At 32.1% G+C, this 25,094-nt stretch overlaps 1 protein-coding gene across 1 annotated transcript in view; it reads right to left on the bottom strand.

The window, feature by feature from the left end:
• The window catches only part of hyd (E3 ubiquitin-protein ligase hyd), a 169,577-nt gene that overhangs the window by 102,341 nt on the left and 42,142 nt on the right, over nucleotides 1–25,094 (bottom strand). The window contains 5 exon segments of the mRNA XM_067286014.1: nucleotides 1,237–1,382; nucleotides 6,402–6,510; nucleotides 12,276–12,544; nucleotides 20,367–20,489; nucleotides 24,151–24,380. Of these exon segments, the coding sequence (XP_067142115.1) occupies nucleotides 1,237–1,382; nucleotides 6,402–6,510; nucleotides 12,276–12,544; nucleotides 20,367–20,489; nucleotides 24,151–24,380 (877 nt within the window).

Raw genomic sequence — 25,094 nt, 5'->3', positions numbered from 1 at the left:
AGGAATACAGTGGTGCCTCGTATAACGTACGCCTCGAATAACGGACGCTGCGAACAATGGACTTTCCGGCATAATTGGTGACTACTCCATGGGTGTGTTCTTTAATAGCGGTCTCTCTGCGTCTCCGCTACTACGAGAGTGCGCTGCTGTTTGAAGGCATTTAGGAACAACGGTGAAAGAAGGAAAGATGGCAGCGCCCGCACTATCGATAGTATTGTGATGAAAGAATCTATAATTCTAAAATATGAGCTTTTAAAGGCAAAAGAAGGGTTCCAATTGTAAAATTTAACCATAAAATGGATTATTTGTTGAAAAAGCATTCAAAATAGCCATGAAAAAAATTAGAACGCCGGCTACCATTCGAAAAAAATTCGTAAAGACACTTATATCACCGCGTGCACTAACTCGCGCTTTCACAATTTCTAAATTTTCATTCATAAAACCACATTATGGACCCGGAAATGAAACTATCTGAGCCATGGAGGACGCCATGTTGTTTTCCACCGTAAACTACTGCTACAAGCGGCCATTTTTGTCGTTTGACGGCGCGCACTCCCACCGGAATTTAGGAACGCGTTCCTCGGGAATTTTTAAACAGATGTCGCTCGCGCAAAGTTACATGAAGGAATAAAAGAACGCACCCCGTGTTCATTTTTTAATGATACAGTACGGTTATTTTTATGCTGTGGAACGAATTAGATGTTTTAACATGTATTTCTATGGGAAAATGCGTTTCCTATAACGGACGTGCACCTGGAACGGATTAAGTACGTTATATGAGGCACCACTGTAATGTAGCCATTTCTTTTAAAAATAAATATCCATTCAGATATAACTTTCCAAATTTACATTTAACATTGAGTTTAATGAGTGAAAAAATTTCAAATGTTATCATTATAATCCAAATAAAATACAAACAAAATAAAAGCTGCAAAAAAAAATTATGCTAATCAAATGAACTTCATTTGCTATTGTGTGTGGACAGAGATGGTGACTATGTGGAAAAGTAATGATTCTAAATTTAAAACTATAAGCAGAAATAAATTTCACTTCAGTATCTTGTTTATTATATAAATTATCATATAGAAAACAAAACTTTTCAAAACAGCCTCATAGAAGAAACTGTATTAATACTGCATAAAAGATTTTGTAACAATACTATTATTAAATAAGTATATAAATAAATTTAATACATAATACATTTGATAAAAATGAAGAATGTATTGCAACTCTTACTTTGTTAATGGGGGCAATATTCGAAAATGACAACAATCTGTTAAGTTCCAAGCAGCTGATAAAAGCTGTCCAACTCTGGGAACACTTCCTGCAGTAGTAAAGGCTAGAGCACCAGGATGATATATTGGACTATTTCTCATACATACCTAAAAATAAATAGTAATAATTAACAATAACAAAATATGCTGGATGAAATACTCAACTTAATCACATAAAATTTGAGAGTAACAATAGCAAAAAGCTTCCCTAACTCTCACAAAAATAACAATGATAAATAGCAATATTTCTGTGTATTATCTGTCTTATTTATTCAAAACTTAGATTATGTTTACATTTTTAAGAAAATATTACAGACCTTTTATATTTTTAGTTCAATATAAATCAATTATAAGTTAGCACAAAAAATCTTTCAGTAAAAACACACACAAATACAACTATCATCATCATCACGTTAAGAATTTCTTAGTACAAACCAAAAAATTTTCACAAAAGGAAGATTAATAAATTCAAATATACAAAGCAATTGGAATTACCATTAATCATTGTTTCCCATTAATTAATAAAACTGACTGATTTCTTAGTAATAAAACTAAAAAAAAACATTCAACATTGAACAAATATAGTAAATTTTGTAATTACTTCTGTATATTGAATATATCTCAATATTTTTTAAATTAAATTACTACAAGACCCATACAGGTAAATCCCTCGATTCCCTTACCAATTGGGACATTTTTCCCTCACCTATTATATGTGGTCTCTGCATTTCCCTTTATATTACATAGCCACAAATGAACAAAAGTCATTTACAAATGCTTATACCTCAGAGCTGAGTAATATGTTAAAAAGTAGAGATAGGACATTTTGAGAATTTCCACTAGTCATCAGCTACACAAGGGTTTGTTAGTGTTTACTGAAAAAATAATCTGTGAATCATGTGATGAATACAATGTTCCCCTTTCCCCTGAAAGTACCTATGAAACCCTTTTCCCCCAAAAGTACCGATTGATCGGTACCCCCATTGTTAAGCTAAACTTTGAGGGTACCGATTTGTCATTACTCTGGTAAAAGTTGATTTTTGTAAAACTTATTGACAACAGATGTCATCACTTGACAGCATCGTCTTGTCTATCATCTGTTTCACATACTTTTGTACAGATGGTGTTTTGTTGACTAAAAAAATTTTAATTAATGCTTTTTTTCTTAATTTATTTTTTCTGGTAATTTTTTATTTTATTTTTAGCATATTCATACAATAATATTACTATAATAAGTTCATTTATGCTATAATAAGTCAATGTGTTTATAAATATTCAAGTTGTGACCTTCAGTTTTGATATTTTATATATTTTTTATTTTTATTGAAAATATCAGAAAATGTTACATGTATCGCTACTTGTAACCACATGTTTATTACAAAAATATATAATCTCGTTTGATATGAAGTGAATAAAGTATATTAGATCATTACATTAGTTGATATCTGCTATCAACTGCCTGTAAAATTTGATTTCAAACAAATGTTTGATATAATGTGCAATAATTTCACAACGATAAACGTACATGCATAAGTGTTATATCTAATTATACCAAACGAGGTCTTTCTGGCTCAGTGCCAGCAAACAACTAGGGTAACTAGACAATGTTAATCTTGACAAAAAATTACAAATTATCGAGTTTATATGTCAGTTCTGATATATATTTTTTTCTTATAAATTTTTCTAATAAAATGTATTGAAAAATATCCTATTTAAAACTAAAGATATTAATAAATGTATGTGATATTTTAAAATAATATCGCCTGACTGACCTATATTGCCTTAGGAGGGATCACAAAATAAACATAAACAAGATTTCGAGGGAAAACGGTTAATCTGAAGAAAACATTACACGACATTTTTATAATGAACTATTTTAGTAACATATATCTTTTTTTTTGTAATGCTAGGATCGATAGTTCTACTTTTTTCCTTCTTGTTCTGCTTCCTTTCTCATAACTTTCTTCTATTTTTTTTTTTGGGGCTCCTTAAGCTCCTTTTCAAATTTCCTCTTATCAGCTGCCTGAGATTCTGCTTCCAAATGCAGATGCTTTTTCTTCTCAGGCCTAGAAATTCTCCTGTCAAGTGTAACAGAATATTTTTTATGAGAAAGTAGAGATTGAAGAATTGAGAAGAGCTTTAAGTTGAGCTTGATGTTGTGATGCTGTTTCTGCAGCTCTTGACAAAGCCATTCTTATTTCATGTTGTTCAAGTCAGACTTCATGGCCTTCAGGGGTCTTGGTTGTTCTTATTCTTTTAGATCTAAAATTTATCTGACCAATTTTACTCTTACACTTTTTCCTAGGCATTCCCCCTGACAAAATAGCAAATCTTTTTAATTTTGTGTTGATAAAACAAAGATGAATTGTATGTAAGTTAATTAGATGAGAAATAACACTCTAAATAATGGACTTGTTAGATTGTTACTTCCAACTGGATAATAAAACATCACATGGTCACTATGAAAAAAATTTTTTTTATTTGTTATAGAATTAACATTAAACAGCTATCATTTTTTGAAGTTTAAATTTAATGAAGTAAGTTTAATATATGCCATTTGCCAAAATATGTAAAAATGCAACTTAAGCAAAATACCCTCATTGAGCGTAAATGTCACATGGTCACTGACATCACTGCAACGTAAATGCGATCACCAATCTAAATTCAATGAAATGTTAATTCTATAGCTAATATTTCTGCAAAATAAGTAGCCTATACTTTCCGTCAGAATATAAAACATATACAGTTCGTTTCAAAATTATAAACACATCCAACATTTTTCAATAACAAAAACATTAACTATAGTAATTATCTATTATATTAGTATGTTGTTTAAGCATTTTCTGAAGCATCAATTTAAGCATTTTCTGAAATTTTTAGAGCAATCTGATAATTACAAAAAAAAATTATCACAGATTCTCAATTTTTGAGTGTTTCAAAAGTATAAACACAAATGCATAAAATTAGTATAATATTTTTTTTATTACTTAATTGGTTTAATTAGTTGTCACCAGAGGTGAGTATTATTCATTATTAAAAACATGGTGCCAAGTTTAAACTTTTTTTGTGATTTAAAACAATGCCTCCTGAAAAACACTAACAGAGTTGGAAATACGTAAAATTTACCAACTAAAAGGAGCAGGACAATTGCTAAGAAATTTCGGCAGTTGTAAATCGATTTACATGTGCTGTGAGAAATGTGTTAGTTAACTCATGGTGAAAATTATGGCAGAAATAAGCAATGTGAAAGGCCTAAACTCCTTACACCTAGAAACAAAAGAAAGATTTTCCATCTACTGACAGTCAACAAGTTGTCTGTCAGAGAATCAGCATCAACATTGCCAATTGCAGTTTCACCAGCAACTGTATGGAGATGTATGCATAATCATAAAAATGCCAAATTTACAAAAATGGCTGCCAAACCGAAATTAACACGATTGCACAAAACAGCTAGATTAAAGTGGGCCAAAGACAAGATGACATGGAAAGGAGTAAAAACAAATAGTCTTTTCAGATGAAAAAAATGGAATTTGGATAGACCTGACAGTTATAGTCACTACTGGTATGATTTCAGAAAGAGCAAAAAAGTCAAAATGAGCAGACAGCAAGGTGGAGGATCTGTAATGATGTGGACAGGATTTGGACAGGAAGATAAAACAGATATTGTATTTATAGAAAGTAGAATGAATTCAGAAAAGTATCAAGAACTGTTGTATCAAAATTTAATAAGTTTTGGATCACTTATTGAGGAAGAAAACTGGCAATTCTAACAGGATAATGCTGCCATTCATGCATCAAAGTCAACTAAAAATTGGTTTGCTGAAAAAAATTAATGTAATTGATTGGCCATCATGGAGCCCTGATATGAACCCAACAGAGAATGTTTGGGGCATTGTGAGTCATCTTGTTTATGGCCAAAACAGACAATACAATACTGTAAATGAATTGAAATGAGCTATTATAGATTGTTGGGAAAATATTAAACAAGAACAACTTCAAAACTAGTAAAATATATTCCTGATAGAGTATTTGAACTAATTAAATCAAATGGTGGACCTACAAAATATTGAAACATCACAAATCTTTTTTGTCCACATGTATTTATACTTTTGAAACAATCAAAAATTGAAAATCTGTGATAATTTTTTTTTTTTTTTTGTAATTGTCAGATTGCTCTAAAAATTTCAGAAAATGTATAAATTGATGTTTTAAACAATATATTAATATAATAAATACATTATAATTGTTAATGTTTCAGTTATTGAAAAAAGTTGGGTGTGTTTATAATTTTGAAATGGACTGTATAACCAAAATTTTGTCTGGATTGGACAAAAACTGCAGAAGTTATAAGGTATTCACACACAAACACAAATGATAACGTCTATGTTAGTAATGTAATTACATTTTTTTTTTTTTTTTTTTTAGTTGTTAACTTATTTAAAATTAAAAGATAGATTTCACTAATTATTGGTGGTGTAGCTACAAATTTTACTACCCACGAGGTACCCCTACATGTTTGTGCCTGAAGAAGCCTCCCTTTCTCCTCATAGTTACATCATTGCTCTTCATGGATGTAACAAGTAATGGTTGCAACGAAGAAATCTTACCAGTCCCCTAATGCTCATTATAACTGAGTTCAAATGTAATTATATAAATTCATATAATTGTAAAAAATAAATTTTCTATAAATATAATTTTAAAAATTTTTTAAAACCTAATTATAATGAAAACTTAAAAACAAATTCAGCATAAAATACATACATACATACAAGAATAAAATAGAAAAATTTATTTCAATAAAGAAAAAAATTTTTAAGTTAAAATTAACAGTAAAAATAGATAAAATTACATTGATGCCATTAATTTAGATTTTATTAATGAATAAAAATATTGTATGTTAAATTTAAATTGCAGGATTACATTGGATTATATTAATACTAGTAACTACTAATTAAATTGTAATTAGAAGTAACTTAAAGCCAAACAATTGTTGGATTACATCACCGAATCATCACTGATATAATGCAGCAAATATTTCGGCTTTCATCTAAAAATCAGGTTTGTAGATGTTTATATTTTAATATTTTATGTCCTTATCAATTGCATTAAGAAACTGTTTAACTTTACCTGTACACCTGTAGTTATATCACAAGAGTAACTGGAAGACTTATGCTTTTTTGCACGTGCTCGTGTTTTCTCGCACAATTTTTTCCGTTGATTAAATGGAGCAATTCCCCTGAAATACATAACAAATATTGCATATCAAATCATATTTTTGAATATGTAGCTATTATTTCAATATTTTTCACTTAGAAAGTACTAAAATACATTAAATTTCAGAACTTTATAAATGATATTATTAATTTTTCATTTTATAAACTAAGTAAATCAGTTTTCAAAAATTTTCATAAAATACCGTATAAGCAACAAACATTGGAATAGATATATAAAATATGCTTTTTCATTTTTGTTATATGTGGTATGATCCAAAAGTTCAAGGACTGCAGTAATCTATACAACAAAAGCATGTATTTGAAGTTACAGCATGTAAAATGGATTCTACCAAACCACCTCTGCGTGTTCAGGTTAATTTCACCCATGTCATGTGATTAAACCGCGAGCACTGCTGTTTTTTTTCCGGAGATGGTTACCTTTGTTCCACGACGTAATAAAAGTGGAGTTTCAAGAACAACCTCCAACATTTTGACTTTGCCATGGTAGAATCACCGTACACCTTTCTTAGCAATTTTAAAGTCTCTGTAGGTGTTTTACCTAAATGCTGACAAAATTTAATGTTGGAGGTTGTTCTTGAAACTCCACTTTTATTACGTCGCAGAACAAAGGTAACCATTTCCGGAAAAAAACAGCAGCGCTCGCAGTTTAATCACATGACATGGATGAAATTAACCTGAACACACAGAGGTGGTTTGGTAGAATCCATTTCACACGCTGTAACTTCAAATACATGCTTTTGTTGTCATAGATTACTGCAGTCCCCAAACTTTTGGATCGTACCACGTATTACAATAAATAATAAATATTGTTATTTATTTGTTTTTTTTTCTATCATCTTTTTCTAATTAAATTGTTCATAAAACTTTTCATAAGAAATAGTTGTATATTTCAACACAATTCATTTACTTAACACAGTGTTTGATCAGTTCAATTCTTAATCCATAAAATTAAAAAATTTCTGGATGTAAGAAGTTCGAAATACTGTATGTTTAAATATGAAAAGTTTCTTCTTCTAGGAATACTTGTATTTTAATGGATAAAATATTATTGAATTGATAAATGTTCCCTATTTTTATGTGACAATATATTTGGCAAAAGAAGTCCTAGTACCATCTTGCATTATGAATAAATAAATAAATTTCATATTTAAAAATGAATAATCATTAATTTTTAATTATTAAATTTATTAATCAATTTACAGAAATGTAGAAGAAACATGTGAGGTTCCGGAAAGGGTCAAAACAAAAATTTAATTTCAAATTAATTAAAAGCAAAAATGCTATTGTCAAGTTGGATCAAAGGTGATGTTAGTTATGTAAGGGAGAAGAGAAGAAAAAACTAACTGTCAAACAAACACGACATGAAAACAAATGATGTAATGAATCAAATGGAATGTTGGTCGAGAAAGGGAGAACTCTGGCTCAAGCGATCATAAACAGTCGATCTAGGAAAACAATTTCAAAAAAGGGGAAAGATTTGATTGATAGAAAAACTGTGTATGATCATTAAAGTTCCAAAATGACAGAAATCGCAAACAATGGGCTAAATTATGAGTGCAAGGCTTATGGTTCTATCAACAATCTCCAGGCATAGTCGACAAAAAGGTGTCAAATAGATGTCTAGAATCAGACCTCTCTCATGACCTGATCAGGTCTGTTTTCACCTGGAAACAAAGAAGAGACCATTTGGGAAGCAAGGAATAGGACATGAAGAAAATCAGAAATACAGATAGTGGGAGAAAATCTATAAAAATTGGTAATTCAAGGTCGAAGAACTGTCTTCTTATGGATTAAACCAAAATCATGCTCATTAAGTTGTGTTGTGTTGCCATCAACCACCTAGGATGCCGGTGCATCTTTGTCAATCATCCACGTCTGTCCAATGAACCCTTCTTGTCTGCCCCGCAGCTACGACCAATAAACTGAAACTCTTGTCACTTTGAAAAACACCAAGATTTGGAGACTGTCTACTATCGACGTAAGCATGGATTTGACAAAATAAACAGCTTTTTAACTTTGTAAGACACTTGTCATCATTCGTCTCCTCCGCCATGACCCACATAGAACATCCCTTAGATTCATCCTGACGCAAGATAAATTTGACTCCTCCACTAAAAGTCGGCAAGCTTACAACATCTGGAATATTAGTAGTACTCAAAACCACAACTACTGCAAGCGATGCAAAAGAGATTTCTCAAGTAGCATATGTTAAAATGTAAAGAGCACTGTATAATTTGTAATTGTAACTAATGTGTGTACAATTTTTAACTTTTAAGTATTTTAATTTTTTTAAATATTTTTATTTTTTTTATGTATAATTGTTGATTATTTTTATTTTTTGGGATGATATCATTTGTTTTTCAGGACTTTTCCTGTGTTTTGCAAAAAATAAAATAAAGTTTCTTGAATAAAAATGAATACTATTCTATTCATGTGTCTTTGAGAGAATTTTAAATTTTGTAACACAATGTAAAAACATGTTATTTAATATTGTACTGTACATATTTATAAAACAACAAAACATTTTTAAAAAAGCATTCTGTATTGTTTATAAATGTAAGATATCAGGCCCACCATAAGCAGGCGTGCAAGGCATGCACCGCATGTGGGCAGCACGTCCAGGGGGCGGCAAATTGGTATTGCTGGCAAGCTCAGCGTAGGTAGTCATATTAAACAGAGGCAGCATAATCGGTATTGCACATGGGCCCTCAAACAGCTAGTGGCGTTGCTGTAAGATATACGGTGAAGTGTCAAAAATCTGAATGTTTGAAAATTTGGATGCAGCCATCAAAAACAGGGTATAATTTGCTAATACCTTTTCAATAGTAACTTTGTTTTTGATGTTCTTTCAGCTTTGTGTTGTAAATGTTCTAACATTCACTCATAATTCATAATTTTTTAATTTTGAGTTATGATTAGCATATTTATTTTGTTTAAATATAGTAATTCTCTAAATTATATTTTGAATTTTAAAAAATGTAAAAATATACAGCATTGAAGACTTATACCAAAAATAAAAACTTTTGAAGTTTTCTAAAAGTCCTTTACAATCACTGGAACACAATCAACACTGATGGAGTCAACCTTCCTTTAAACTCTTCCCTGTCTAGGTTTTTAAAAATTGTTTAAAACTTAAAAGAAAAATTTTTTTAAATATATTTTGAATCTTTGTAAGCATTCCTACATTCCTTTGTAAAATACTCAGTTGAACTTAGAACACCTAAACTTGAATTATAGTGTATTTGGAGTTTACAATACTAATTTACACATATATTCAAAAATCCAGATGAGGACCCACTCCAATTATTCTGGAATTTTGTATCCTCATTATATATTTTTTTAAAAATTTAAATGTTTATACACATTATCAAAAGATTATTTAAAATTTTTGATTTGAATACTATTTTATTCATAAATTATTTACTCTTCAAGAAATTATAATCAAAACCTCTGTACAATTTATTAAATATTCATTTTAAAGGCTCATACTTTCATTGTAATATCAGAACATTACATTTTAGTTCCATTCACTCTTGAAAATGTTTTATGACAAGAGAAGTATTGAACTGTTTTTAAAGTCTTGTATTAATTTTAAAACCAAAAGTCAAATACAATTTAAAATTTGTAACCATTCATTCTTCAACAATTACTCATGAAATATGAAACCTTATAAAACCTGCTACAGACTTTTGATATTGAATTCTGCTTAACCTGACAAAGGCCACAGAAAGAAGCCAAAAAAGTTCATTTTAAATCAATGAATTGCTGGAAAGTGAGATAAAGGGGTGAATCATAGTATTTAGAAAATAGTACCAGCTTAAGAATTAACAACTAAAGAAATGAATTATTTAGAGTATTTTTCTTTCAATTTATTTTGCCATAAATCAAGAGATTTATTTATAAGGGTTGTTCGTGAAAATAAAATTTCCCACAATGTTGAAATCAAAAAATAAATTTGTTAAACATTTCCAGCCATTATTCTTATCTCCTTCAGCTTACAAGTACAGTGGGTGATCAGTTAATGAACATAATCCATTCCAAGACCGTGTTTGCTACCTGAATTGTTTGTTAACAGATTATCAATTTACTATAGATTTTTATGGGAATTTGATTAATTTGTTCTGGAGACCCAAAAAATAAATAAATAAATTATATACTTTTTTACTGCGTTCATTTATGTAATAATAAAAATACGTATACACACAGTCTTGCATTTTTATCAGTCATGTTTTTTCTGTTAGTGGGGGTTAAAGAATCTGTAATGTCGATTGCTTTTCTCTCTTCTTCAGGATTTTTCAGAAGTAATTAACAGCATTGTAATTGTAGAGATCCCCAAGACCTATTAACCTCATTCTGGTTTGGATGCCATTCTAAGACATTGTTCTGACATTTTCCCACTTCTTTAAAAGATGTTTAATAGCAGATATTGGCATTAATTCTCTTTTTCAGAAGAAAACATATCTCGCTGAGTTTCTTGGTGTTCTTCATTCAAGAGTTCTTGGCATTCTTCTATCGTCAGATCAGTTTCAGGTTTCATCATGAGCTCACTCTTCAATGTTCTTTATTTCTCAGATGTGATTTTTGTTTTTCCTTAGCTGCTTGAGTCTTCTTGACTATACTGTATCTTTCTTAAATAAGATTGAGCTGTGGCCTACTGTAGACCTGTTCAAGCCATACTGCCTAGCAACATCAAACATCTTTTGCCCACTCTCTATCTTGGCTATTATACTCTCACTGTTCGAAAATAAAATCCGATGCAAAACTTAATGAGTGCCTGCCCATCAGTCTCGCAAATAAAATAATTCTTTGTTAGAAAGGTAAACAAAAGGCTGGAATTACAAGGGAGAGTTTCAAAGTTCAGAGGAATACTATCTGATCAGTATATACCAAGTTAAGCATCAATGTTGGAATCTCTCACACTCCGAAAGGTTTCAAATTGTTACCTCAAGACAAGAGAAGACCAATAGGTATTCATTATTTTACATTGCTTCTTCTTGTGTTTGTTCTGTGAGGTGTTCATTAACCGAACATGTGTTTGCTGTTTGAACATAAAAATCTTTCGCGAAAGTGTTCGTTGTCTGATTTGTTCGCAGTTCGAACTGTTCGTTAACTGATCACCCACTGTACGTTGAACAGTGCAAAACAAGAAATTCTAATAGCAACATTTTTTAGTTATTCAAATCTGTGAATGTGATGGCTCCATATGTTTAACTAATCACTTTATTTAAACACTCACATTTTCAAGCCATAAAATAAACTTTAACAATCTGACAACAAAATGATGAAAATTCTCAGAATATTAAGCTTTCTTTTATTTTCTGGCTTCTTAAAAATATGTGTTTGGATTAAGTAATTGGTTTTACTATTATTATTTTTTATTTTAAATTTCTTGTTCCACATTATAAGGGAATGATTATTAAGCTGAAAATGACTAGAATATTCACCAAAAAACATCTTATATTTAAATTTTTAGTTTCTAAATCAAGCATCTATTTAATTTTTGATTATAATATTTTTTTTAATCCACTTACTATGATCTGAATATTAGTATATAGAAAACAAAATAAAAAATTCTAACCTAAACTTTTAATAATTTAATTAGATAAAATATATTAACTGGTATCAAAAGAATTAGTGCTGATAAATGAGCACATCACAGTAGAAAATTAATATTTATATTATTTCATTAATAAAAAGGAAAAAATTTTATCAACAACATTCATTTATTATTTATATAGAAATTTATTATTCTTTAATGGAAACTTACCACCAATAAATAGCACCTGATTCCAAACGAGCACATGTATACAGAGAACAAACATAAAGATTTACAATCTTATCCTGCTGAAATTCTGGAAATGTTTGGACTGGATGTTCTAATTTTGAAGATACTGCTGCTAATGTCTCATCTATCCAAGTTGCAACTTTTCCACTCTCTGTAGCAACTGTAGCTCTAGTACCACCTGCTGCTAATATAACAATTTTTTCTCCCAACAGTCCAAGTGCTGTTGTTTTTGGATGATGAATGTTCAAATTCTATAAAGTTAAATTTATAATATATAAATAAAATTTTAATTAAAATTATTATATACAAGATTATTAGTGTATACAGTCCCTATACATTTTTGTGCAAATGGTAACAAAATCATTTGTAGGTAGGTCATATGAAAAATGTGGATCCAAGAAGAGAGATTGCTTTGGTTTGTGCATATCTGAGTGAATTAATGTACACAGAACCATCAAATCTTCCAGACTCCAAGAGATGATAACACATTGGCAGGCAGCACAGTCCTCTTCCTCCTCAAGTTTATGCAACACCTAGAGATGGTATGCATGCTTAATGAATTTGTAATGAACGATCTTTCACACTGTTGCTCTTAAGTTCCTAACATAGCCTCCTGGTTGATGATAAAAAACTGTGTTATTGCAATCTCTACACATTACACCATTTCATAGTGTCTCTCAGATCATTGACGTTGGCCCTTCTGGGAGTAAGCTTCCTGAATTTCTGTGTGAAATTTGCTGATAGTTCCACTGAACACTGAAACATTCCCAAATCACAGCAATTCTCTTTTTGGGTCCAGCATGTTTCACAACTTGCAAACAAATAATTTTGTTACCATTTTCACAAAGATGTATAGAGAATTTATAATCACATTGCATAAAACATAGAAAAAATATCTAAAAGAAAAACTAATAACCAACAAAAAGTTACAATTCATTTTTGGCATTATTCTTAAAATACTATCAAAAATGAATACAAAACAATCACACTTTATTTTTTTAAAAAGCATTCAACTCTTAAGAAATTATTAAAGCAAAAAAAAAAAAAATGCTAAGAAATTAATTTCATATTCCATTTATTATTGATACAAAATTTTTATATAGGTATCCCATGTACAACACAGTACTTCAACAACACAATTTCACTCCAACATGATTTGAAAATTGGGATATCCCCTGTAAAACACGACTTCCAGTTTCACTCTAACATGATTTTGGAAATCCTCTGTATAAAATTTCACAATTTTTAAGTATAAACATCGTTATTTGGTATTTTTTTAAATTCAAGCAAGCACATGTATTGTCTCAAATTTGCCCATAAATCTTAGAATTTTGAAATTTTCAAGTTATTTTGTGCTTTTTGTCAGGTGTGCTTTAATGAAAACTAATAGGACAAAGAAGAAAACAATTGCATTAACTTTCCCATCAACAAGGTGTCATTGTTGTTGCTTTCAGACTTTAGCTCTTAAAACTGTTACTGTGTTTTCTTTTTATAGATTAATCTTTGTATTTAATAAAATTTATTTAAACATTTTTAGGTAAGTGTTATTAAACTTTTTTTTAAACCATAAGTAAGCAATAATTCATAAAATGATGAATGATATAGAGCAGTATCTCAGTATTTGAATAGTTCCCAACTCAGATAATTCAATATTCAAAGACAAATTCTAGAGAAAAAAAATCTCTCAGTACTCAACTGAACAAAAACAACAAATTTTAGATTAATAGACCAAATATTTGATTAATAATATATTTTGATTTTGTCAGTCATAAAAAAAAAAAAATGTTGCTGCTGATATTTCTGATCAAGATCAACAAAAATGCTTAGATGACAATAGTTTGTAAAAGAAAACACCCTCGTTTAACTAAAATTAATATTAACATGTCACACAGTACTTTTAATATTAAAATTTTGTATAAAAAAGCAATATTGTTAAACGTCATGTAAAAGAACATTATAGCATCAAGAAATGTGTAAATAAAATAAATTTGAATACAGGAATGTCAGTTGATGCATGTAGGGATAACTTAGTCAACTATAAAAACACTAAAGTAAACTTAGTATCATTATCCACTGATGAGGCCTGATAGTAGTGGTGAAATGCATTTGGATAAAAGAAAAAAAAGTATAATAAACCTTTTTTAATTGTTAACTGTATGTCATAATTCCTCGAAGTCAGTGCTGATAGAGTGTTTTTTATTTACTTGAATATTTTCTGAATTTTTAAGCCTTTAGATATAATTATATATCTAAGTTAATTTTGTAAGTAGAAAACCAATCCCATTGCTTAACTTATTTTATATATTAGACAATTTCTAATATAGAAAAAAAAATTCTTAAGGCATTAATGCACAACAATATAAACATTTTCACAAAATATTGAAAACAATTTATTTCATGCTATCCTAGATGGTATTCTTGCTTCATCAGATGTTCCTGTGGTGTGTTGTTTTTTCTATTTTTTTTTTTTTACCAAACACACAGCATAATTGATTTTATTAATAAGAAAAACAAAATACAAATTCAAGATATTCCATTTATTATATTTTGTAAAAGACCATAGGCCAGATTACAAACATTCACAAGCTGAAGTTGGCCTGTCTATCATAAGTTGTCCACTTCTGAGCTAAGTCATTGCTTGAAGAGCAATGACTTAACTCAGAGAGAAGGAGATTTCAAAGAAATATTACAATTGTTTTGTTTATGTTTAAGTAACTTTTATAATCTGTTTAAAATACAAAAAGTAATAATTAAAATGAGTTTATTTTTGCAATTTTAATTATTTTTTTGTAATTGGGTAAAAGTATTCATTGTTTATGAGTTTTTCTTTCAAAATTTTATTATTATTTCTTGGGTTAAGTGAGATATACTCGGTTAACACCGGTGGCTGTGTACTATGCCGGACCAAAGTCATGGCATAGTAACCAAAACAGAAATTAAAGAAGTGTATCAGTGTGTGTGTCTGTATTGAGGAATTTTCTCACAATATGACATGTATTCAATATAGTGGCCTTCTGTAGTCTAATGTATGTGTTTCTATTCAATTGTAACGTGCCCAGGCTTTTGTGCAGTGTGTGTGGTATGACACCTGTAGAGAAGAGAACAACAGGTACAATAAGCACCCTATCCATCCTCCACAGATGCCTTATTTCCTGGGCGAGTTCTGTGTACTTGCTAATTTTTTCAGTGCATGCGTTTTGTATATTGTGAGTGTTTGGAATGGATATGTCTATAATGTATGTGATTTTATTGTGTTTGTCAATGAGTGTGATGTCTGGTCTATTGTGATAAATTGTTTTATCTGTGATTATGGCTTTGTCGTAGTACATTCTGTGTGTGTTGTTTTCCAATACTGTCTGTGGAATGTATTTGTAGTATGGTTTGTGGATGTCTACTAATTTGTGTTTCTTTGCAAGCTCTTGGTGTATTACATTTGCTACTTGATTATGTCTGTGTAAATAATCTGTCTGTGCCAAGAGCTTGCAACCAGAAGTGATGTGTTGTATAGTTTCTGGCATGATATGACATTTTCTGCATGTGTCATTTGTGAGTGTTGTATCTTTGAGTATGTGTTTTCTTTAGTTTTTAGTATTTATGACCTGATCCTGTATGGCAATCATGAATCCTTCCGTCTCCCCAAAGAGGCATCCCCGAGCTAACCAGCTGTTTGACGCAGTTTTGTCAACAAAATCCTGGGCCAGATCATAAGGATGCCTGCCATGGAGTGCCTTTCGAGCCCACGATTGCTTAATGGTGTCTATGCTTTTTATATGTTGTGTTGTGTCCATATGATGTGAGTGTAAGTTTAATGGTGTGTTATTTGAGTCTGCTAGAGTTACTGCTTTATGTAATTGTGATGTTTCTTGTTTTTTGTAGAAAAACTCTCGCAGTGACTGTATTTGTTTGTAGTGAAGGTTAACTATGTCAATCAGGCCACGTCCGCCATCTTTACGTGGAAGGGTTAATCTTTCTGTGGCAGATTTAGGATGATGTTGTTTATGCTTAGTAAGTGTTGTTCTTGTTTTCCTTTGGAGTTGCTCAAGATCAGTGTGAGTCCAATGTATAACTCCAAAAGAATATGTGAGTACTGGGATGACATATGTGTTTATTGCTTTAACTGTGTGTTTTGCATTTAACTGTGTTCTGAGAATAGCATTTAACCTACTTTGGTATTCTTTAATTAATCTTTGCTTTATTTGTGTATGTTCTGTTAGTTTGGCCTGTTGGAATCCTAAATACTTGTAGAACTCGCCCTCTTCCATGGATTCAATAATGTCTCCATTTCCAAGTGCAAAATCTTCTTTCTTCAGGATTCCTTTTTCTATGTGAACTGTTTTGCATTTATCTAGGCCAAATTCCATTTGTATGTCCTTGGTGTATGAGTGTGTGATTTGTAGGAGTTGATGAAGTTGTTTTTGTGTAGATGCATAAAGTTTTATGTCATCCATGTACATGAGATGTGACAGTGTATACTGTGTTGTTTTTTCATGCCTGATATTGTAGCCATATTGTGTGTTGTTTAACATGTTGGATAATGGGTTCAGGGCTAAGCAGAACCAGAGAGGACTCAAGGAATCTCCTTGAAAAATTCCTCGCCTAATAAAAATTTGGTTTGTTTGTATGGAAGTGTTACTAACCCTGAGATGTAGTGTTGTTCTCCAGTGCTGCATAGTGTTTTGAAAGAATGCAATGAGTGATGGATGTATTTTGTACATGTGTAGAATATGTAGCAGCCAACTGTGTGGAACACTGTCGAATGCTTTTCTGTAGTCTATATATGCCATGTGTATGTTTCTGTGTTGTCTGTGTGCTTGCCGTAGAATGACTGAATCTATGAGTAACTGTTCTTTGCATCCCCTGTGGTTTCTACGGCAACCTTTTTGTTGTTCTGTTAGAATGTCGTGTTCTTCAACGTGTTTGTATATTTTGTTTGCGATACAGGATGTCAATAATTTGTAGAGTGTTGGAAGACAGGTAATTGGTCTGTATTGTGTGGGGTCTGTGGTATTGTTGTTTTTAGGTTTCATGTAGATGATGCCCTGAGTAAGAAAATTTGGCATGTCTTGTGGATTGATGATGATGTGTGTTAGGTGTTTAGCTAGTTCCTGGTGCAGTGATGTAAACTTTTTGTACCAGAAATTGTGAATGTTGTCTACACCAGGTGTCTTCCAGTTGTGTGTTCTGTTAACAGTGTATTGGAAATCATGTATGTTTATTTCAACACAGGGCATAGTTGGTATGTTGTGTAAGTTTTTGTTCTCCTCCTCGATCCAGCCTGCTTCAGCATTGTGCGTGACAGCACTGGACCAAAGAGAAGACGGTTAATGTTACCTTAGGTTCCGAGATGGCGGCGATGGGAATTTTTCCCTATCTTGGCCACTGCGGCGGGGAAAAATTTTTTCCCTACAGTCGTGACGTCGACGCCGTTGAGAATTTTTCCCCGTTCGGTTTCAACCCAGAGTATGACGTTGCCGAGTATCCTCTAACCTCGAAACGGTGACGGTCGTGTGTAAATTTGCGACGGTAAAGGGAGCCTTGTCGTGACGTCGTGCGAGAGTAATATCGGCGAAAAATTCGTAGTGGTGTTACGAATGAATATGCAAATGCTTGATCTGTGACGTGATATCTGTTCATTTCAATGCAATTTTATGCAAATCGACTAGTTTCCAGTTGGAATCGGTTACTGCAGTGTTGCGACGAATTGCATATTGGAATAATTGCTGTGGTTTTTTTTCTGGTTACGATATTTCATTTTTTTTCCTCACCACCTCCCCGCATTTAGTTTATTGCCTATTATTCGATAATGAGTAGTTTTGCCGATTTGAGTTTCAACGACGAATTTCGGTCGAGTTGCACCACCCGTGATTTCTACAAGTCAATGGAAGACGACTTTTTGGAGCTACGTTTGCCTTCCCATATCGATAACGCATTGAAATTTCTGAAATTTGCTGTAAATGTAGGCATACAGCCGACCGAGTCCGTTTGCATTCCGTGCGATTGTAAATGCAAATTATATCATCGAGTAACAGAGAAAGCTGTTTCTTGCGATGTAGTAAGTGCGGAACGAAGACTTCTGCCTTTGAAGGAACGTTTAAAAGTAAATTAGGTCGCATTTCTTGGGGTTGCATTCTGTCGTTTATATGGCCAAGTAGTAATAAATCGAACACAGGGAAACGCCAATCGACCAATAAAAGAGCAGCCGAATCGAAAAGAACAGGGAAGAAAAGAGCCGCACAAAGAGAAAAGGAAAGTATCCAAGCTGGCAAAACCGGAAAAAGAATGGATCGGAAAGGGGAAAAAAAAGTAGGATAAAGTAGGCAACCACCATCGAAAAGTGAGTAAAAAAATCTTTTTTTTTTTTTTCTTTTTTTCTTTCTTTCGGATATTTCGGTTAACGTCCGCGGAGTCTGCAGAGAAATTCAAGATGGCGGCCGGAAACGCGGCCATCTTGAATCGAGGGAAAAATTTTTTCCCCGTCGCAGTCTCCAACGTAGGGAAAAATTTCCCCTGCCGCCATCTCGGAACCTAGGGTAACATTAACCGAGAAGACCAATATGTTGTGAGTTCTTCTTCTGTTGGTGTGCCACTGTGCTGTGTATCAGTGTTTGCTTTGTTATTAATTTGTCTGTAAAAGAGTTTTTCATTGTTTGTAAATAATTTATTTTGTTGTTTTCGTAGTGTACATGTTTTGTATCGTTTGAGTCTACGTGCTTTGGCAGCAAGTTTTTGTTTTAGTGTATCAATGTATTCTGTAATGCGTGTGTTGTGACGTTCATGTTTTGTGTGTGTTTTTATTTTCTTGAAAATGTTTTTGAGCTGTTTCCTTAATTTGGGTGTTATGTTGTTTTAGTGTATTGTGTCAGCCTGCCTAATTGCTGTCTAATGTCATTTATTTGTGTTTCTATTCTTCTCTGCCAGGCAGGCTTGTGATAGAATTGTGTTTTCTGTGTATTTGTCTGTGATTGTACTTTCAGTCCATGTTGTGTCACTACTGTGACTGCCCCAGCATAAACTAATGTATGAATGTCTGCAAGTGTAGAAATTGAATGAATGTAGTGTGGTATTAAGTGAGTGTTTACATAATTTAGTGTTTTTCCTACTTCCTTTGACGTGTTGATTTTTGGTATTCGTGGTCTTTGTGTGGGATCTGTGCCTGTATATTTAGTGAGTGTTTCCTGAAATATAAGTGAGAGCGTATTAACTAAATCCATGTCTATGTTATCAGTGATGGACGAGGAAGTGTCTGTAGTATCATTAGTGGTAATTGTTGTATGTGTGTTATTATCAATGCTTGTTGCTGGATTATCCTGACAGGTTACGTGATCTTCATTAATGTTAGATGTTTCTGTCTGTTGATGTATTTGATCAGCAACCTGTTGTTTGATAAGTTCAAGTGTTGTTTGTGAGATAAGGTTGTTGTGTATAATTGTTCTTTTTTGATCAACAACCCTTTGTTCAGTGACAATGAGGTGAGGATATTGTTGTGTGAATTTATGGTGTAGTTGTTGTCTGTATGCTGTCATGTTTGTTTCAAGTTTTGTGATCGTGTAGTAAGTACGGATGATAAACTCGTTCATTTCTACTGTCCATTTCATCCATTGGCGTGGTTTACCAGCCTTTGTGGTCTGTGGATGCATTGCCACAGAAACACCAAGGCTGGGTTGGTTCCTCACATCTGTTGAGGGCATTGCAGTAGCCATGCTTGGGCCGGTGCTGCTTTCGCCACCGGTAACCAAGAGAGACTGTGGCCTATTTTTCGAACGTGAGCCTCTGCCTAACCCATGAACGCGGACCTTGTTAACCTGGGCGACGTCCGAGCCAGTATCACACTTTGATCTAGTTATCACCATAATAAATATCTCTACAGAATGTGGGTGTGGTCACTCTTAGCTTCATTTCTCCCCATAGACCTTACTGGCATGGGTGTCCCTACCAGGAGCTTATGCACCAGCCTGCATTGCCCTATGGATCAGTAAAATTACTGGGCTCTCCCACCACGACCAGGTGGTGACCACGGGAGAGTTATTGTTATTGTTATTATTATTATAAAAAACAATAGACAAAATTTCTTACCTCAGGAGATCTATACGGTTCAGAATCATTCCATTTCCACTGATGTATCTGGCCAACTGTACTCAAAGCAATTAATTCTGAATGTAATGCAGCTAACTGTACAAATTTTAACCCCTGAGAAAGCTATTTAAAAAATAAAATAGAGGAATTATTCATTCTCTATTAATATATAAAATACTGCAAAAATTATTTATTTTACTTCATCAACCATAAAATACAAGAATCAAATGGAAGTAAAGCAAAGTTTTAAATAGTATTATTATTCTAGATTAATTGTATACAGGGTGGTAACAAAAGTCTCTCTGTTAATTATTTTAAAAATTAATAGGGAAATCATTGTAGACCCTTTGACACTTATGTCAGGCATGTACTAAATCTAGGCTTCTTAAACTGTGGATCATGACCCCAACTATTTATTCATGAAAACTGACAACTATTTATGAAGGATGTCACTTCAACCCAATATGTTCCTCTGTCAGATTCTCCAATACTGGTTAACAAAAATACTTTGATTTAAAATACAGGGTAGTCCAAAAGTCACAAAACCATTTAATAATTCAAAACAAGTTTCATAGCAATGATAATTTTTTTGGGTTCAGATACTTCAGATCTTGGAAATTTGTTATGGAGAAATACAGCACAGCTCAACAAACCAAAATTGTAGAATTTTATTTTGAAAATGGATGGTCCATAGTCCATAGTGAATGCACAAAGAGCACACATGCATCATTATCAAGTAAGAAACCTGCCCTCTAAACTGGCTCAGTGGTTGACTTGCCATGAGTTGAAAGACCCCATTCCATGCAAAACCTGGATAACAGTAATCATGTTGAGAAAAGTATTCAGCAATATGCAACAACATCCACTAGATGTAGTTCTCATGAACTTCATATCCCCAGAACATCCTTACAAGGACTTCAAAAATATTTGCACATATACTCATACAAGGTGCAATTAGTTCAAGAGAAATTCGATAACCAGTGACAACAGAAATTTTGCTGTTCATTTTCAAGATATGGCAAGAGATGATAACAGACATATACAAAAGTTGTAAATCTCTACAATGGAATTTTTTTTAAAATGAAATATTGCAAATCATCCATTCGACCAATTATTGGAAATTAAGTAGCTAATATTGAAAAATTAATTGCAGGCCCCATAAACCCATTACGTGGGCCGGATCCAGCCCGCGGGCCATATGTTGGCCACCACTGGTCTAAGTAATACTCATACAAACTTTGATCCAGATTAGTTTAAGAATAAACATTTATATAAAGGACAAACCAACATAAATTCATTTTAATATATACAGATTATCTGGAACCTTCTGTTAAAAATTCTGATAGAGATCTACGCTGAGTGGCAAAAAAATTAGAGACATCCCTTATTTGAAAGTAAACCAGTCCGACAACAATGTAAGAACACAGAGTTGCCCATATAAGGAATGCTCAGCTTTGGACAACATAGGGTATGTTCGTTAAGTCGAACGAGTTAAACGTGTTAGTAACGAATCGTTCGAAAAGTAGTAGTCTCGCTCAGTGCGCATGCTCCGCGGTGATGACGTATCGAACGAAACTCTAACGAAGCTCACGAAGGAAAGAGTTAGTTTACTTCGTTAAGAAAATGGTGCCTGACGATATCGATATTTCTAGATCTACTCGAGTGTTTAAATTGTGAATTAAAAGGTGAAATGATTGAAATAACTGTCCGTCCGAAGCAACCTAAGAAAAATATTTTGGATAAGGCTGCACTAACAACATTCGTATCTTTGATTTTAGAAACAGCCATTTAGTTGTAACGAATCGTTCGAAAAGTCTAACGAAACAAGAATAACGATGACGTCATTCTTGTTTAACTCAACGAACGTACCCATAGTTATCATGAAAGTTAATGTCAAAATGGGTAATATGAAAGATTTAAGTGACTTTGAACGAGGGATGATCATCGGTGTAAAAAGAGCTGGTGCCAGCATCTCTGAAATGATGACTCTCTTACGATTTTCTCGCCCAACAGTATCTCGAGTGTTTAGAGTGGCAGTTGAAGAAAAAAAAAAACTTCAAGCGATAAGGACAATTCTGGTTGAAAAAGGCTAGTGAACGGAGAGAGGTGAAAGGTAATTAGCATGCAGAGTTTGCAGCAACAGAAGGGCAACAACACGACAAATTACAGCTGAATTCAATGCAGGTGCATCACAAAGCATATCCCAATGCACAACAAAACACACTTTGCAAAGGATGAGCTTTAGCAGCAGGAGACCATCAAGAGTGCCCTTGGTATCATGGAAAAATAGGAAAAGGCACCTGTTGTGAGCCCAGGAACAATGAAATCGGTCACTTGAGGACTAGAAAAAAGTAGCCTGGTCTGATAAATCTCATTTCCTGCTCCATCATGCAGATGGCAGGATCAGAATATGGCACAAACAGCACAAATTCATAAACCCCTCCTGTCAAATGACAACTCTTCAGGCTGGTAGCTGTGGAATTATGGTGTTGGGAACATTTTTCTGGAGTACACTGGGTCCCTTGATAATTGTGGACACATCTCTGAATAGCAGAGCTTACCTCAACATCGTTGCCAATCACGTACACTCATTTATGGCTGTAATGTTCCCTGATGGAGATGGTCACTTTCAGTAGGACAATGCACCTTGTCACCATGATCAATTGGTCTCAAATTGGTTTGAGGAACATCAATCATAGTTTAACCTGCTTCCATGGCCAGCTGTCCCCTGATCTCAATTCTGTGGAGCATTTGTGGGACGAAGTTAAAAGATCACTTCAAAGCTTGGAAACACCACCATCCAATCTGACCCAACTTAGAGCTGCCATTATGTCAGCATGGGCCAACATTCCTCAGCAACGGTATCAGCAACTTGTTGAGTCGATACCATTGCTGAGAAATCATGCCAAGACAAATATCAGTTGTGATCAGAGCTAAAGGTGGACCAACTCATTATTAGAGGGTGTCTCTAATTTTTTGGCCACTCAGTGTATTAACATTTTGAATTCTTCATTATCTCTTCATCTATTAAACAAGATTATATTTACCAAAGTATCTTGCATAATTTCAATTTTATAACATTTTGGGATTCTTTCTTATAATTATCTTCACTATCAAAAACAACTGATTATAGCTATTTCTGCAGACACAATATTTTTAGTCAAAGAGAGAAAAGAAAGTTAATTTTTAAAATATAGAGTTGAAGTAAATAAATAAACTAAAATAGATTTTATATATATATATATTATATATTATATAAAAAGTATTATGTAGATCTTTTTTTTAAATTACATTTTCTGAAAATATAACATATCTTTAAAATTTATAGTTTTACTTAATACAGTAATTAAACTGTAAATAAATTATTTACCTAAAAGTCAAATCCTTTTCAATTTTTTTTTGATATATTATACATTTAACTTAATTGATTTCTTGGAATTTTAAGCTATATTCACTGTAATTCTACAGAGATGTAGTAAATCTGAAAATTAACTTATGTCTCAATTTGATGAAATACCTCATGATTTGAATATGTCACACAAATTTTCATTCTCCATTTGGAATAAAAAACATTCAAATGATAGTCTTATAAAATGTGTAAAATTGTATCATAAAGACCACAATCTTAACTGTTCAACCTACAAGTATTTGTACTTACTGTTTCCCAACCTTTCTACTCTAAAATGAAAATTATGCATAACCGATTATATAGCTTATATATCAGAGATGGACGATTTGATCATTAATTTTTCATTTCAAAAAATTAATATTACAATATACTAACTTTGTCTGGCCAAAATTCAAGTTCATCTGAAAGCCAAAGAGGATTCAAATCTGTTGATTCTTTCTTCTTTGTTTCTGCCATACTTAATCCCTCTGCTGTTTTATCTGTACCTCCACTGTCTCTTAATGCTGATTCTAACCATCTTCTGGAAGTTGTGTACTGATGACGATCACGAAATCTAAACATAGAATCTCTTTCTCTATCTCTATCAGCATCTCTATCTCTATCACCTAAGAAAATATAAATTCTCAATTATTAATTCAAGAAGTTAAAATTTTGGTTAATACTTAATATGAAAGAAATTAATCTTTTATTATTCTTCTAAAAAATTAGATTACAAATAATTGGCAGTCACTGATATATCAATAATATTTTACAAAAAATATTTTTTTTAATGCTAAGTTTTTTTTATTTCTAAAATAAAAATTTAATTTACAAAGTGATTACTACTCTGATGTAAAGATACTTTTAATTCATATACTATTGCTGTTTAACATTTTCTTTACTATTTAAAAATTAAATTAAACATTAATTATATGTATTTTACTAAAATAATTTGTGACTGTCATTTTTCCATTTTTTTTTATTACTAGTTTATTATAGTTTCAAACATAATCAGAAAAAAAATTAAATATAATTTCCTTGTAAAAGTAACTTCACAGAAAATTTGCAAGTTATTACTACTACTTTTCAGTAATATACAAGTTTCATATATCACTGGTATATGTCACTTGGTTAAACCAAAAATAGTAAAATTATTATTGTATTAGTATTTGAAGAGTATACAGTAGAGCGTCGTTTATCCGAATTAATTGGGGACTGGGGTTGTTCGAATAACTTATTTTTCGGATAACCAATAATGGACGAAAAAAATATATTAACTTATTCCATTTTGAAATTTTTCTCCATTGCATGTCGTTATGAGTTGAATTTTCGTTGATGTT

This window comes from Centruroides vittatus, unplaced genomic scaffold, assembly GCF_030686945.1.
Source record: "Centruroides vittatus isolate TY-2023 unplaced genomic scaffold, ASM3068694v2 scaffold_324, whole genome shotgun sequence".
NCBI lineage: Eukaryota > Metazoa > Arthropoda > Arachnida > Scorpiones > Buthidae > Centruroides > Centruroides vittatus.
The sequence above is the reverse complement of the archived record's forward strand: the minus strand, read 5'-3'. Positions and strand labels throughout refer to the sequence as shown.